At 39.5% G+C, this 15,745-nt stretch overlaps 1 protein-coding gene across 3 annotated transcripts in view; it reads left to right on the forward strand.

The window, feature by feature from the left end:
- The first annotated feature begins 2,068 nt into the window (after positions 1-2,068).
- Positions 2,069-15,745, forward strand: part of RC3H2 (ring finger and CCCH-type domains 2) — a 20,057-nt gene continuing 6,380 nt past the window's right edge. For 2 of the 3 annotated variants that reach the window (XM_008642148.2, XM_017745571.1), the window contains exons 1-12: positions 2,071-6,758; positions 8,120-8,237; positions 8,687-8,920; positions 9,787-9,962; positions 10,059-10,259; positions 10,639-10,771; positions 11,012-11,130; positions 11,504-11,616; positions 12,206-12,514; positions 13,288-13,502; positions 14,465-14,892; positions 15,313-15,483. In XM_008642148.2, the coding sequence (XP_008640370.1) occupies positions 6,528-6,758; positions 8,120-8,237; positions 8,687-8,920; positions 9,787-9,962; positions 10,059-10,259; positions 10,639-10,771; positions 11,012-11,130; positions 11,504-11,616; positions 12,206-12,514; positions 13,288-13,502; positions 14,465-14,892; positions 15,313-15,483 (2,448 nt within the window). In that variant the 5' untranslated portion in view covers positions 2,071-6,527. Of the gene's footprint in view, positions 6,759-8,119; positions 8,238-8,686; positions 8,921-9,786; positions 9,963-10,058; positions 10,260-10,638; positions 10,772-11,011; positions 11,131-11,503; positions 11,617-12,205; positions 12,515-13,287; positions 13,503-14,464; positions 14,893-15,312; positions 15,484-15,745 lie in introns of all 3 variants that reach the window. The other variant, XM_017745570.1, reaches the window with a different exon arrangement.

Raw genomic sequence — 15,745 nt, forward strand, 5'->3', positions numbered from 1 at the left:
GATGCCCCCTGGCACCGGGGAGAATCGCACCGGAGCCATGAGTATTCCCACTCTGGAATACTCATGGAGCTGTGCGTTAGGGTAATGGTGGAGGAGAGTCGTGGTGGGAGACAGATCCTAAGACTGCACCCACCGTGTCATGTTTTAAATGTCTTAAACAAAGCCAAAACAACTGAACAGGAAAAGCATGTCCCGGTTCTGCTGATGCTCGAGGTGCACAGAGGGTTTCCAGTTAAGTGTAGGAGTCAGCACAAAGCACAGGAAGGCCAGCAGAGTGGTGGGAGAGTGATGAGTTTTCAGTTCATTGAGGGTTCAGAGGGGAATGGTATGGATCTGTAACGAAGAAAATAATGACAAAGTTTAGACAGGCAACCAGGACAACGCCTGATCTAGGCCTGTTTCACTTCCGTGCAAGCTTAGGATTTTGTTTGGGTTTAATTGTAGTTCCTGTAGCTTCTCCTGTGGTTGTTCTCTCACGACCATTATAGCTACATCATAATAATGAACCCAAAATTAAAAACAGTCCTTTGGATTACAAGGGTGTAAATTTGCAATTGTGGCAGAAGAAATCTAATTTTAAGTGAGAACCAACCAATACAGCTGTAAGTCTTCTGAATCAAAATACTATTCTTTGACCTTTGGTCTGTCCTAAACATCTGTGGAAATGATAGAAATTGAAACTTCTGTTGCTGGTATAAGTATTATTCCATGAAACACTGTATTCTTAATTTTGTAGTGAATCGCTTTCCCAAGACCTTCATGCCTTTTTAGTGAACTTTTTCTTGTTTCTGCTTTTTAAGCAAAGCTTTCCCCAAGAAAAGGTGGTTTTATTAACTTGTGTTTCTGTCTTGTTTGAGGTTGTGGCCATTTATCTCAAAAATACTAAATTCCAACAGATTTTAGGGTCAGTGCTTTAGATATCCCAAAGTAAACTCGTAGGTCGTGAGTGTTGATCTCATTTATTTAAGGCTTTGTTGCTTTACAGTAAATAAAATATTTACAATATATCCAGATAGTAATAGCTAGTAGCATTTGTTAGGAGTATGTTACATTTCACTTGGTGATATTTTATATACCTTTAATAGGATGAATGTACAGGGTCTCTCCTTGCTGACTGGACAACCCTAAGGAAAGGAAAAAAATATATGTCCATGGGTATCTTAAGTCATTCTGTACAACCTTTAAAAAGGCTTTCCAGCTCCTCTGGAGCCCTCTGTTTTCTTGCCTACATCTCAGAATAGAATTAGTATTTCATTAAAATAGTTTTTAAAATATTGGAATACAGAATTTCTCTTCTAAAAATGTATAGTTTAAACATGGAGGTCATGTTAAAAAAAAAAAAAGCTTGGAGAACTAAACCATACATGGAAGTCCTTATTCTCTGAAAACATTACTGAAGAGTAAGGAGGTCTACACTGTATCTCTTCATGAAGTAACTGTGTCCAAGTAGATCTGCTTAGAAATGGATTCCCTTTCTCTGCATTCAGAGGGAGTTCAACTGATTTGAGTGGCAAAGAAAATTTTTCATTTATTTGCCCTTCAGTTAGTCCTGAAAAGTCAATACTTACAGAAGCCGAGTTGGTATCAGGCTGGTGGTGAGGACAGGCTCTCCTTTCAGGGACGCCTCTGAAACACAAGGAAAAACCCACTGTGGCATTACATAAGTATTTAGGAAACTTTTAAAATCTACTAACATGATTTGTGGTATCAAGGCTTGAGCAGGGAGGAGCAGGTGTGAATTGCTGAGGATACACTGACTCTGGTGTTGGTTTGGGGAGAGTTAACCCTGAACTGGGTGAACTTTGGCAGTCCCGAGCTTAAATTTATGTTGTACCCCTGTTGATAGGAATTACTCTTCAGCCACATGTTTTAAGGAGGCAGAGGGCATTTAAGCCTTGATTTTTTTAAACCAGATAACAAGAGAATCCTGTAGGTGTTTTTGCAAAACGTAGTCTGGGCACATGTAAATGTTCAGATCTATACTTAGGACACAAGGAAATGGAATGAAGCTATCAGGGAAGTTCAGGTTGGACATTGGTAGAAGGCTCTTCCCCCAGAGGGTGGCCAGGCACTGGAACAGGCTCCCCAGGGAAGTGGTTGTGGCACCAAGTCTGCCAGAGCTCAAGGAGTCTCTGGACAATGCTCTCGGACGTGTGGTTTAGCGTCAGATACTCCTGCGAGAAGCAGAGTTGGACACAATATGTCCTTTCCCACTTGAGATACTCTCTGATTCTCGTCTGTCCACAGGATTTCTATTGGTGACTCTTCTGGAACTTGAATTGGGCTCCAGATACTCACAAGAGCATTAATGTTCAGTGAAATAATTGTGTTGAAATACTATATTTCATGGTCATTAAAGACTTTACATATAGAATTTTCACATGATGTAAAGAGATTTGCATGTGACAGATATTATGGAGTGTAGAAATAAGTAAGTCTGTTCTGTAAAGAGGATTTATTTTAATTTCAAGCCGTCATAGCTGAATGATGCAAAGCTGTTATTGGGATGGCCCTTCCCTAAGCCTTTAATGAAGCCAGTTTTTTAGATCTGTAGATGGTGGCTGTTGAAGAGAAATGAATAAAAGATTCTAGCACTTCCAGAGAATACGTTAATACTGATAATTTGATTATGTGGATGTGTAAGTTTTTGACCCAGTCAGGATGCTTTCAGAACTACGTAACTAAGGAAGGAAAGCTTGAAAAAGTTGCCTCCTTGTACTGCAAACCAACCATTAATCTGCATAAATGAAAAATTTTAATGGAAATCACTTAGAAAAGGAAATACTGTGATCTCCACAGTCAGCATTAAGAGCAAGTCAATATCAAGGACGCTTTAATTTAGTGATTAAAAATAAATTGAATTCTAAGATTTAGGCTTAAATCCACAGTAAGATTGTAATTGAACCTCAGTTGTGAAAATGCCATATAATTTCACAAGTTTTCCAAGCGTTTCCTTCATCTGTAGAGAAGACTTCCCTTTGTTCAGCATTGACAGAATTATTCCATGTCTCATTCTCATCCAAGCTCTGCTTATTTGTCTTTGCCCGTGGCCCACAAGGGACCTGATGGGGTCAGCCTGAGCAGAGCAGAGCTGACGCTGTGGGGGAACTGAGTTAAGCCTTCAACCCTTTCTTTGATAAGGGGTGAAACTTGCCTATCTTGCATTTTGGCAAATGCCCTGACTGAGCAGTGTGGGAGAGGAACAGACTAACAGAAGAGCGTGATCACCTAAGCTTGGCTTCTTCAGAAAATAAGAATTGAATTATATTTATCATGTCCAGAGGTTATTGAGTAAGCATAATGATTTAGATTAGTTGTAGAGAATGTCTTGGGATTAGGTAGCTGTAAATTAATACAAAATAAGAACATCTAAATCTCACAACTTCCATCAGTTGTAAGTGGTACAGCTGTTTGAGGAAGGGTTTGAGGTTTTGCCTGTCATCAGATATTCTGGTCTAAAATGAGAAAATCAGTCAGTTATCATTGTTACTCTGATCCATTGCAGCCATTACTGCAATAGGAAAATACTACTGTAGTAGAAACACAAAATTACTCAGCTGTACTGGTTTTTATGTTTCTCAGTTTGTCATCTGAAGTATTGCTTCTGGTAGTAATACTATGAAACTAATTGTAAATCACTACGTAATGATCTTTTAAGTAGCAACTACCATGACTTTTCAGACTGTTTCCTTGTATGTTTGGCCAGTTTCTGTATCTGCCATTTCTTTGGGATTTTTTTTGCAGGGTGCTTCTATTTTGACAAGGAACAGGAGCCCTGTGTGTGTGTAGAGATAGATAAAAGTCTGCCAGAATGAACAGACAGACCAAGGGTAATTGTTCTAATTGAGTGTACTGCCTGTTAAAAACAAAATCCAAAGGATTTCTAATATACCTTCTTTATTTTGCTCTCCTCCTTGTGTTTGCTCAGTTTAGAGCGCTGGAGCAATTTGTTCTTCAAGAGGACATCCCTGAAATACATTGTTTCTGACAAGGAGCAAGAATGTATTAAACATTGGCTTATGCTTTTTGTGGGAGTTGACATGGTAATTAGGAGACGTGAGATTGTTTTCCTACACACTGCGGTGCAAGAGTGGCAGGAGAGCTAGCAGGCTCAATAAAGTATGGAGATTCCTCCCTGTATGGCTGCTTGAAGTTTTGGGAGCGGAGAGCTTTTCCCAGCTGTTTGCTGACTTAATTAGATTTTTTTTCCTGTCAAGAAATCTGAAGGTCAACACATGCTTAGTAGAATCTGTCATTTGGGATGATTAAGCACCCAGAGATAGATCTTTAAAAACCGGTGGTGCACACTTGAAGAATCTGTTGTGTTCATTTCTATGCTGGTCAGGAAAACAACTGTATTTTAAAAGCTCATAAACAGAGAGGTGGTTTCTTGCAAGTCTCTGAAGCACCTGTGGAAACCGAACATGGGTATTGTCTCAGAGCAGAGATCCCTGCGTTTGAGATAATTAATGAGCAGTGTGGACATAGAGACTGTTTATTAGGAGCTCGTTAGTGACATACTAGCAGTTGTGCTCTCTGTGTACCAGCCTCTTCTTAAACTTTTCCCCGTGTGAGTCATGATGGTCACACACTTCCCAGAGTGGTCTAGTTTGTGCTGTTACCTGTGTCTTGCAGTCAGGTGAAAAAGCACCACTATCAGCCCTAGGTCAGCAGTTATGTTGGTATTGGTATCTTAATGTTTCTGGTAATGCTGCAAAAAGCTTTAAGGAAGGTGTTTACAGACAGGCTTTGCAGTTCTGTGCATCTCTTGTCCTGCTGTTTCGGAATGGAAGCAGATGTGCTAAAGGAAATGGTGGGATTCTTAACAGAGGAATCTTTCTAGGCCTGTTGGCTCACTGTTTGGTTTTGCTCTTATTTGTTTTGCTTTTAAATTTCCTTGGTTAAAAGACAGATGTAGCAATAGCATGTTAAAGGTGACTGTGTTTGTTCATCCCTGCTAGAGCTTTGATTGTGCTTTGATAGAAGCCGGATGAAAATCTGATTTGTCCAATACATGGGAATTTTCTGGCTTATGTTGAAAGTATAACCTCAGCAGTTTGGTTTTGAGAGGTTCAACTTTCAGTTTGGTGTGTTTTACTATGGGAATTCATTTGGGGCAAAAATTGCTGCATAATATTGAAAAGCTCGCTGAGATAAGGACATCTTGTACAAGTATCCTGTTACTTAAAGGGCACTGAATGTTCATAGTACTAAATAGGATTTCTAAACAGATGGTCATAATTAACATAAAATACATCCACAGATAAGAGTCTATTTGGTGTTCTAGTAATTCTTTCAATGGCCTGGTACTTTAGCATTAATTAAACCATAGCACAGCCAACAATGGAATTGCAGTACGGAGTTTCTGAATTTGAACACAGAGGGGAGATCTCAGCTTCCTCAGAACAATTACCTTTTTTCTGTCATCAGAGTGAAAAAATAGAATGCTAAGCATGTAATTAAAACATTTGTGTATTTGCATTTGTAACAAGCTTGTTCATAGCCTCGAAGTGACCGAACTGGTCTGTAGGTTGCCTAGAGAGCCAACACAGTGGCACATCACAGCCCAGGGTGGGGCTGTTCCCTCCGGGGTGGAGCTCTGAATGTAAATCGTGATGACGAGAGCTTGGATGAGAACGGTTTCGATGAACTGCTTAGGCCTGGTACCTTTTTCAGGAATGTGATTTATATAAAATAGAAGAACAGCGTCCATAAAGCCATGTTTTCTTTGAAATACACTTACGTAAACAATTTGTTTGGTACTATGGCACAGAGTGAGATGTTTGAAGAAATGAGGAAGCCAACTGAAGTTATTGCTTGCCTTATCATAGGTTTTGTCCTAAATACCTGGATTTGACATACATCAAAGATTTTCTTGCTGTGAGTTCATGGACATAGTTACGTGTAAGGTAGAGACGTGAAAAGCAAAATTGCACACAGCAATCTCTGCCCTTGAGTGCTCCAGTTCTTGCGAGAAAAGGTGAAAGTAACATGAGAGATCATAAAACTAAAAACTAGTCTCTCATTCTTTTAGTGTTTTCTTATGGTTCTTGATTTTTGTTAGTTGATTTGTGTTTTACAGAAAATGTGTTTTTAAAAAGGCAAAGCTGGGTTTGGGTTGTTGTCTGATTAAGTCTGAATAAGATCTGCAGGAGGAAGGCATTCACTTCATTTCAAATGAAAATAACATTTTAAACCACCGCACCCCCCCAGAAAAAAAGAAAACCAACCTTTAATGCCATTTATAATAAGTTAAACTTACGGTAGTCTGCATTAATTTAGTTCATGAGGCTTTTTTGGTACAGATGTTAAACTAACACAGAGTTGGGGTTTTCGAGTACTTCAGCATAAGGATTTAGTTTTATTCTTTGTAATATTGAAATTTTGGTCTGTTTTTTTATTTAAAAATTATTCTAAATTGCCAGAAAACATGTTTTAAATACTCTGTTATTCGCTTACAGCTGCCAAAACATAGTACAGTGAAATAATGGTCTGCTAGCCTGCTAAACAAGTGTCCAGCTTCCACAATGCCTGTGCAGGCAGCTCAGTGGACAGAATTTCTGTCCTGCCCAATCTGCTACAACGAGTTTGATGAGAATGTGCACAAACCCATCAGCTTAGGTTGCTCTCACACCGTGTGCAAGACCTGCCTGAACAAGCTCCATCGCAAGGCATGTCCTTTTGACCAGACTGCCATCAACACAGACATCGATGTGCTTCCTGTAAACTTTGCACTCCTCCAGCTGGTTGGAGCCCAGGTATGACTGAAGCAGCTCTTTGTTTTCCCACTTTGTGTTGTTACCTTTTCCATGCCAGTTGCAATACGTGTGCTGCTCTTCCTTCCTCATTTTAGCCCAAATAAATGGTAAGGCTTAGCTTTGGACTGTCTAGGAGTCCATACATGTTCTAAAAGCACCTGCACCATTTCAGAACCATCTTCCCATAAAATGAAAACGTGTTCTAATTGTAACCTGAATTCTGATTTTAAAAGGCTTTTGAACTGTGACTGGAGTAAAATCCCCGCTGGGAAACAGACAATTATCTGTCCCAACTGTCAGTAGAATGAGTGAACTTGCAGATTGCACTCATTCATCATAGCCTTGTGAGAAATCTTGTTTCTAAACGTCACATGTTTGGAAGTGGATGTTTAAACAAGTTCCAGAAGTGTGTGTGTATAATTTTTTTTTAAAATATGCCTGATGATGGCTTTTCAGTTGCATTTGCAGACACTGGCTAATCAGGCCAGGAATGTTCCTTTTGCTGTCTCGTAGCAGTGGCAAAACAGTGATTATATAATCAGTACTGCGCTTTATGGAGACTAAATAAGTCTGTTCCTCTTACGCTGATTCATGTGCTTTTTCATATTACTCTCTCTCTAACACCTTGATGATGCAGTAAGAAGATGTATTTTACTTTGCTTTTTAATGTCCTATCACATACCTTGACACAGCTATTGGCAATAACACTATGTCAGAGCAGTTTTGTTTCTCAAGTTCACGTGTTCCTTTCATTTTTTTTATGTGTCAGATCACTGCCTTGATCTTACAACATTTATTTTCATGGTCTCCTAACTTCTTGCAATGTATTTCAAACAATTAATTTATTATGACTAATACTCCCTCCGTTTTCCTTATCTGACCTTGTTATTCTACTTAAAGGTTTTTTCCACCTAGTTAAGTTTCCTGCTTCTTCCCTTGGAAGATTTCAGCATGCCCAAATGATGATTAAATTATTTTTTAACTTTGCTTTATTATATTCTTGTTAGTTAATTTTGTCTTATAGCTTCCTTTATGTGTCTGTAGTAAATCGTGCTGATCACCTTCTCAAGTCTTGTGTTCTTCATTTTTTAGACTTTGGTTATTGTTTTCTACTCTACTTCTGTTTTTGAAGTGTTGAGTAATAACAAAAACCATCTTTCATCCCCCTAATCCTCATATTGGGCCCTTTTTGTTGTTCCTTATGCCATGTACATGCCCTGAGTGGGTCCTGTGTTTCCCTATTCTCAGAGCAGTGCACATCTGCAGTGTTATGTAATTAATGGTGATGTGGGTACCATCAGAGAGGTCAGCCAGGTGTATGTAATTCTTCTCCCCCTTCCTTCCCCTTGCATTTTTTTTAGGTACCTGATCATCAGACAGTAAAGTTGAGTAATGTAGGAGAGAACAAACATTATGAAGTAGCAAAGAAATGTGTTGAGGATTTGGCACTCTACTTAAAGCCATTAAGTGGAGGAAAAGGTGAGTCTCTGCTGAACAGTGGAATTTTGATGTAGCTTGCTTTTAACAGCATTGTGTTTTCAGCACTGATTGTGAATGTCAGTGAGATAATACTCTAATTTTTCTAATAAAATTGCCCTTGTGTCTTTAAAAGCTTATTCACACTTGTGACACTTGTTTGTGGTTTTTTTATTTTAAGTTTACAAAATACTCTATTTAATAATACCGCCTTAGGGCTAACTTTGTACTAAAGCTGAACTTTCCCCAAAGGATGGCTTTGATGTCAGTTTAAGATTTTAATTAAAGTTCTTTTTGATAAAGAATTACACAGAGTTGCCTAAGAGAAGGGAAGGTACCTGTGACTGGTATCCAAGTCCTAGGAAAACACATACACTGTTAGACATTTTTTTGTCTCACTCAGATGAATTTGATCAGAAGCACTGCTTAGCCTTTTATCCCTTTCTCTGAAGGTGTTGCAAGCCTGAATCAGAGTGCACTGAGCCGTCCAATGCAGAGGAAGCTTGTGACACTGGTGAATTGTCAGCTGGTGGAGGAGGAGGGTCGGGTCAGAGCCATGAGGGCAGCTCGGTCGCTGGGAGAGAGAACTGTCACAGAACTCATCCTGCAGCACCAAAATCCTCAGCAGCTTTCTGCCAATCTTTGGGCTGCTGTCAGGGCACGAGGGTGCCAGTTTCTAGGACCAGGTAAGGGACCTCTACATCTGCAACAGAATATATTTAGCTGTACCTTTTCTGAACAAAAATTTTTTTGAAATTTCTTCTGTTCAGTTAAAGATATTCTGCCAGGAAGAAAGGAGAAGGGGGGAAGAAATTCCCCCAAATGTTAGTAAAATCTGCTGGCTTAAAGTGTTTGGTTGTTTCCCCTGCCCCTCCATTAAATGTTCTTTGAAACTGAGAGGAAGTATTTCAAAAAGCCTGGCAAAGAGGGGTCAGTAAGCACGTGTTGTGCACAGTTTGTAATGCAGTGTAAGTGTAGCAGGCTGGCTGTACTGCTGCCTGTGATTGGAATTGAATAGCTGTCAATACAATCAGCCTAACCTCAGCTGCAGCATACTTCTGAAATTTATAATGATCACATTTATATCTCTAACAAATTCATAGTTAAGAATGCTGCTGAAGCAAGCACAGAAACAAGAAGGAAATTCCCTTTAAAATGGAAGTTGTCCTCTCTTGATTCCAGTAACTGTTGATAGCATTCCAGTACTGTTCCCATATTTATTTTATACTTTCATGGTGTGGCACTGATGAGGTGTCCAAAAGGACAATGGCTACAAGACTGCACAGTGGAGAAAAGTATAAAAACTGCACTACTGATGTGTTTATTACTGAAAGTTAGTCTTAGCTCTAGGTTTGCTGTGCTTAGAGTGATTCTAAATACTTCTTCTAAACTAGCAACTTCTTTTAGAAGTTTGAAATGCTTTCTTTTAGTAAGATAAAAAGCACTAAGGAGTTACATTCAAGATGATTCAGATGCTTCTGCTTATCTGTTCAAATCCAGTAGCCTTGCTGTTTTCTGCAATATATTTAACTTTCATTTTTGTGTGTTAAAGCTATGCAAGAGGAGGCACTGAAACTTGTATTATTGGCACTGGAAGATGGCTCTGCACTCTCAAGAAAAGTTCTGGTACTTTTTGTTGTGCAAAGGCTGGAACCAAGATTTCCTCAGGCCTCTAAAACAAGCATTGGTCATGTTGTGCAGCTACTGTATAGAGCATCATGCTTTAAGGTAAAACACCAGTATCGTGGTTTGTGCTGTGCTTTTTATGATGGACATGGAGATTTTTTGTTAAAGAAGGAGTGTTTAACTATTACTATTTATTAGGTCACTAAAAGGGATGAGGATTCTTCTCTGATGCAACTTAAAGAAGAGTTCCGGAGTTACGAGGCTTTGCGGAGAGAACACGATGCCCAAATTGTTCACATTGCCATGGAAGCAGGACTTCGAATATCACCAGAGCAGTGGTCTTCCCTTCTTTATGGAGACCTGGCACATAAATCACACATGCAATCCATTATTGACAAGGTTTGTTGAAGGGAAGATTTTAGTATCTTTGTAGGATTCGTTTTGACTATTAGATGTTACAATAAAGATCAAAGAATTCCATGAATTAACTTTTTGTTTGTAGTCCTACCAAATATTAATTAAAACTAGATTGAAGTTTTTTACCCTGATGTAGCACAGTCATCATATGAAGTACTTTAATTAACTTTTTGGTGTCTTATGATGAAGCTTCATAGGGCAGATTCTGAGTTGAGAAATAAAATTTCTCTCCACTGATCCTCTCTGTATGGCATCTGAAGACACTATATATTGCCTTTAGGAACCAATGTCATGAATATCTTTTTAAGATCAGTAATTTACATTGTAAGATGCAGCACACTAATGCTCTGTTTATTTTCAGCTTCAATCTCCAGAATCTTTTGCTAAGAGTGTACAAGAGTTGACAATTGTCTTGCAGCGCACGGGGGATCCTGCAAACCTAAACAGGCTGAGGCCTCATTTAGAGCTCCTGGCAAACATAGATCCAAATCCAGGTATGCAAATCAAGCATTTTAAACTTTTCTTGTATTCTTCATATCTAGCAAAATTAATTATTAAGATGATAACCTCCATTCCTGGTTTTGAAATTCCCACTAACATAATAAACTCTTCTTCAGGGCTCTCCGTGTTCTGTCCTAGTACTTGGTGTTATAAAGTAATACAAGACTTGCCTCTTATTTCTGATACTGCTGGGATTATTGGCAGAGTGACAACCCTGCTTTTAATTATTTTAGATGCAGCATCTCCAACGTGGGAGCAGCTGGAAAATGCAATGGTCGCTGTAAAGACCGTGGTCCATGGGCTGGTGGATTTCATTCAGAATTACAGTAGAAAAGGCCATGAAACTCCACAGGTAACCAGACTTGATCACGGCATTACATCTTAATGTACATTTTCTGGGAGATGCAACTTTGAAAAATTACTGCTGATGTGAAATATTTACGGCCTTTACTGTGGAGTAATTGATGATACTGTTATTTGCTGCATTCAGATTTTGAGAACCTAGTATTTGTGAATATGGAATGCAGCAGAGCTGGCCATAGTGAAATCCATACAAGGACAACTTATCCCCTCAACAAGGAATGTCCTTGTCTTTCTGATTAAAAATGCAAAATGTAAAAACATACCATGGATGTATTTTCTGTATTTTAAGCCTGTTTTTGTGTGAACGTCTGATAGATGGTAAGAGGAATGTCTTGTGGTTTTTTTTGTTTTTTTTTTTAAAGCCACAACCAAATAGCAAATACAAAACAAGTATGTGCCGAGACCTTCGACAGCAAGGGGGGTGCCCAAGAGGAACAAACTGTACATTTGCTCATTCTCAGGAAGAGCTTGAAAAGTGAGTGTGGGAGACTTATTCCTTTTATTTTTTTTTTTCCTCCTTTTAATCTAAATCCAAGCAATCTACAGAGATTTTTGAAAACAGTTTCTTCCATACATTCATTCATTTGGAAGGATTTGTGACTCTCTTGAAGTGACAATTCTTTTTTATATGAAATGGAAGGTACAGCAAAGCAATATCTGCAGACTAATTCCAGGGGTTTTTTTTGTTTTACCCTATATGAGGTAAAATTTCCTTTTCTGAAACTGAGTCTAAGCTCAGTGTCTCTCAGGGATTGATTTTATCACCTACAAGAGAGAATGTTAATTACATTTTAATTTATTAAGGAATAAACTGAGTTGTTGAACAGTATGCAGCTCTGCATTCTTGAAGCTGTTTTCACCCAAATGCATTTTCAAAGAACTGCAAAATGGATCGTACAAGAGGAGAGATGATCTTGGGTCCAGTTGTTGAAAATAAGTGTAATTTTTCAGTGTCATGTTCCTCTCATTCTCTTCTTTTTGCTAGTTTTGCAAATCCATTAAACTTCACAATAAGCACTTTTTATACCATCTTGTCTTTTGTGTGTTTGCACGTTTGTTTGTAGATACCGCTTGAGGAACAAAAAAATTAGTGCAACAGTGAGAACATTCCCCCTTCTAAATAAGGTTGGCGTAAATAGCACTGTCTCAACCACAACGGGCAACGTGATCTCTGTCATAGGAAGCCCTGAGGCAACGGGCAAGATGGTGCCAAGTACTAATGGAATAGCTAATCTAGAAACTGGGGTTCCCCAGCTGATCCCCCGCTGTGCAGACACCTCCCTGAGAGCTCTGGAGAACACCAAGAAGGGAGGGAAGACTGGAGCCAATGGCCAGAACACTTCTGGGTCCCCCACAGAATCACTCCCTGAAAAGTAGGTGACTTTTTTACATCAAGACAATTAAACAGAACATTTTGCTTTCAGATTATCGTGGAGTTTGTGGGTGGCCAACAGGTGAAGTGTGGTACTGGCTTGCAGTAACTGCTGGTGCTCAGTGGCTGCAGAGCTGTGTAACGCCTTGCACTGCAGTGCAGGCACAGTCACACAAAGCCTGTGGGTTCAGGGTGTCAGAGCCAGCACCTGTTGTTTTAGCTGTTCATTACTTATGTGCAGTGTAGACAAAATGGTAAATATCTCCCTTTGTATTGTATTCAGTTGTTCTCAGCCTGGTATCTTAGTTACTGTTGGGTTATTACATAAAAATAAAAAGTTACGGCATACAAATAAATTATGTACATATTACATACAAATATGTTATTACATGCAATAAATTGTACTCAAAATTTTACATTTCCTAAAGCCAAGAAGGATGCACAAAGCATACTTCCTAGAAACCTTCTAGTTTTGGGGTTTTCACTTAAAACTTCGTAGATAATTCTACAGGAAACACTGAGTCTCTAAACAGCTTTTCAAAGCCTTTGTCGTTACCAGAATACACTTACAAAGGGTATCAAAACATTTATGTCCGCTTTTGAGTTCTCCTAGGAGAAAGTCTAAGATGTAGCACCAGTTTGGGGTATGAAAAACAAAATTCCAGAGGAAATGACAAGGCCCAAATTTCCATGTTACATGGGAGCGTACATGAAGAGGTGACTAACTGAAATAAGTGAAGGTCTGCTTAATGATGTGTTGGTAATTCTTTTCAGTAAAATTGGTTCTCCACCCAAGACTCCTGTAAGCCAGGCAGCAGCTACCTCAGCTGGTCCTCCTAATATTGGAACAGAAGTTAATTCTGTGCCTCCAAAATCCAGCCCGTTTGTTCCCAGAGTACCCGTCTACCCTCCACATTCTGATAATGTTCAATATTTCCAAGATCCCAGGACTCAGCTGTCATATGAAGTTCCACAGTACCCACAGACAGGTGAGTGAGATGAGCACTGAGTAAAAAACAGCTCTGAGCTTTCGTCTGGAAAAGCCCAAATACTGAGAAATATGGACAGACAGAAATATTTTATATCTGTTTTGTCAGTGTCTATTTTATTTTTATTAAATATCAGCCGAATCTTCACTTAATGGAATCCTAATCTTGTTAATTGCTGGGTATGTGAGGGACTTGCAGTTTGCTCCCAGTGTTGATGATTCTTGTCTCTGTGTGCTGTATGTTACACAGCTTACACATCGGCCTCCAGAAGAACTTGAACCTCAAGGTCTTTCATCTACTTTTTCCTTTGTTATCATTTAATTGCTTTTATTTAGGCTTGCTCTTGCCATGGCCTATCTGTGAGGGTATCCATGGGCAGGATTCAGAGACATAGCATGCTTCTGCTGGGAGGCTTACACGTCTTTGTGCTTGTTCAAGTGTTTTCAGAAGGTTCCAGTTATCTTTTTGGATTGCACTGTGCATGTTTATATTCAAGCAAACAATTGTGGTTTACAGCACTGAGTCATTCACAAGCTCTCAAAAGGTAGAGGCATTCAGGCAATCCTCTCAAAAGAGGAATAAGTCAAGTGTAAAATGGTTATTTATAGACTTTTTATTTTGTAGCAATATAGCTTTTTATTTTAGAGAGAACTATTTTAACTTCCTATATAAAGAATTGCTTAAGATCCTGTGTTTTCAGTTACATAGTTACACCGTAGCACGTAGGAGCAGTATTTTCCAAACTGGGTCCAGGTGGTGAAAGGCCAGCACTGCATCTGCAAGTATGGTTGTCATACCTGAAATTACATTTAACAGAAACATGGTAGGGGTCAGTAAGAGGTTTGTAAAGTGCGACTCCTCACTCTTGAAAGGTGCTTATCAGTGCTATTTACAGTTCTACAAGGTGTAAAATTCTTGGTCATTTGTGGTTGTATTAAATATGCCTTTTTCCAATTTTTAAGGGTATTATCCAGCACCTCCAACAGTACCAGCTGGTGTGGCTCCCTGTGTTCCTCGCTTTGTGAGGTCCAATAACGTTCCAGAATCCTCCCTCCCACCTGCTTCCGTGCCATATGCCGATCATTACAGTACATTTCCCCCTCGAGATCGACTGAATTCTCCTTACCAACCTCCTCCTCCGCAGCCGTATGGACCAGTCCCTCCTGTCCCCTCTGGAATGTATGCTCCAGTTTATGACAGCAGGCGCATCTGGCGCCCACAGATGTACCCACGAGATGATATTATTAGGAGCAATTCTTTACCTCCCATGGATGTGATGCACTCATCTGTCTATCAGACATCATTACGGGAGAGGTACAACTCTCTGGATGGGTATTACTCTGTGGCTTGTCAACCTCCAAATGAGCAGAGGACCGTGCCTTTACCAAGGGTAAGTGAGAGCCAGGAAGGAAAGGCTCTATGCAGAGTTGCTTCTGAAGGTCATTACTGGAAAGTTGGTAAACAATTAGCAGAGAGCTGTTTATTACAGTGGTCGAGACACGTGACTTGGACGAAGTTCGTGCTTTGTTTTTAAGCTTAAAATGGGCTTGCAAAACAGACCATTCTAATCTGCATCAGGACTAGAGCCCCTCTGCCTCTTTAATGCCCATGCATGTTGCTTGAATTAATTGTATATTTAAGATTTGAGTTGCCATACATGGGCCTACAAATTCTTATGAAAGTCTTCAAGTGATATCAATGGAGGATTACAGACCCAAGGAAATTTGGGGATCCAAGTGTGTCCCATGCAAGTATTTGCCTTCTCATTAGAGTGTGATGGAATATCCAGTCCTGTATTTGTTCTTTCTAGGAGCCTTGTGGTCATTTGAAGACTGGTTATGATGAGCAGCTGAGACGGAAGCCGGAGCAATGGGCCCAGTACCACACACAGAAAACTCCTCTGGTATCGTCAACACTTCCTATGGCAACACCATCTCCAACACCACCTTCTCCTCTCTTCAGTGTAGATTTCAGCACAGAGGTGGGAAGCCAAAGAACCTCTTTTATTTTCCCTTCCTGTTTCTGTAAGATGCCATTTAGTATTTCTAGTAAAGATTTTCTACCTGCCACTTATTGTTCATAAAATTAAATTAAAGTTCTAGCAAAAGGAAGGTGATACCTAATAATGATGCATTCAATTTGGTGCTAAGGTGATGCTAAACATGACTGCAGAAGAAAGGTCAAGAAGTGAAGTGATTCAACTCAGCCTCACTAAATGAAATGTAACTTTATTGAACTCACTT

The sequence above is a fragment of the Corvus brachyrhynchos genome, unplaced genomic scaffold (assembly GCF_000691975.1).
Source record: "Corvus brachyrhynchos isolate BGI_N302 unplaced genomic scaffold, ASM69197v1 scaffold59, whole genome shotgun sequence".
NCBI classification, from domain to species: Eukaryota; Metazoa; Chordata; class Aves; order Passeriformes; family Corvidae; genus Corvus; species Corvus brachyrhynchos.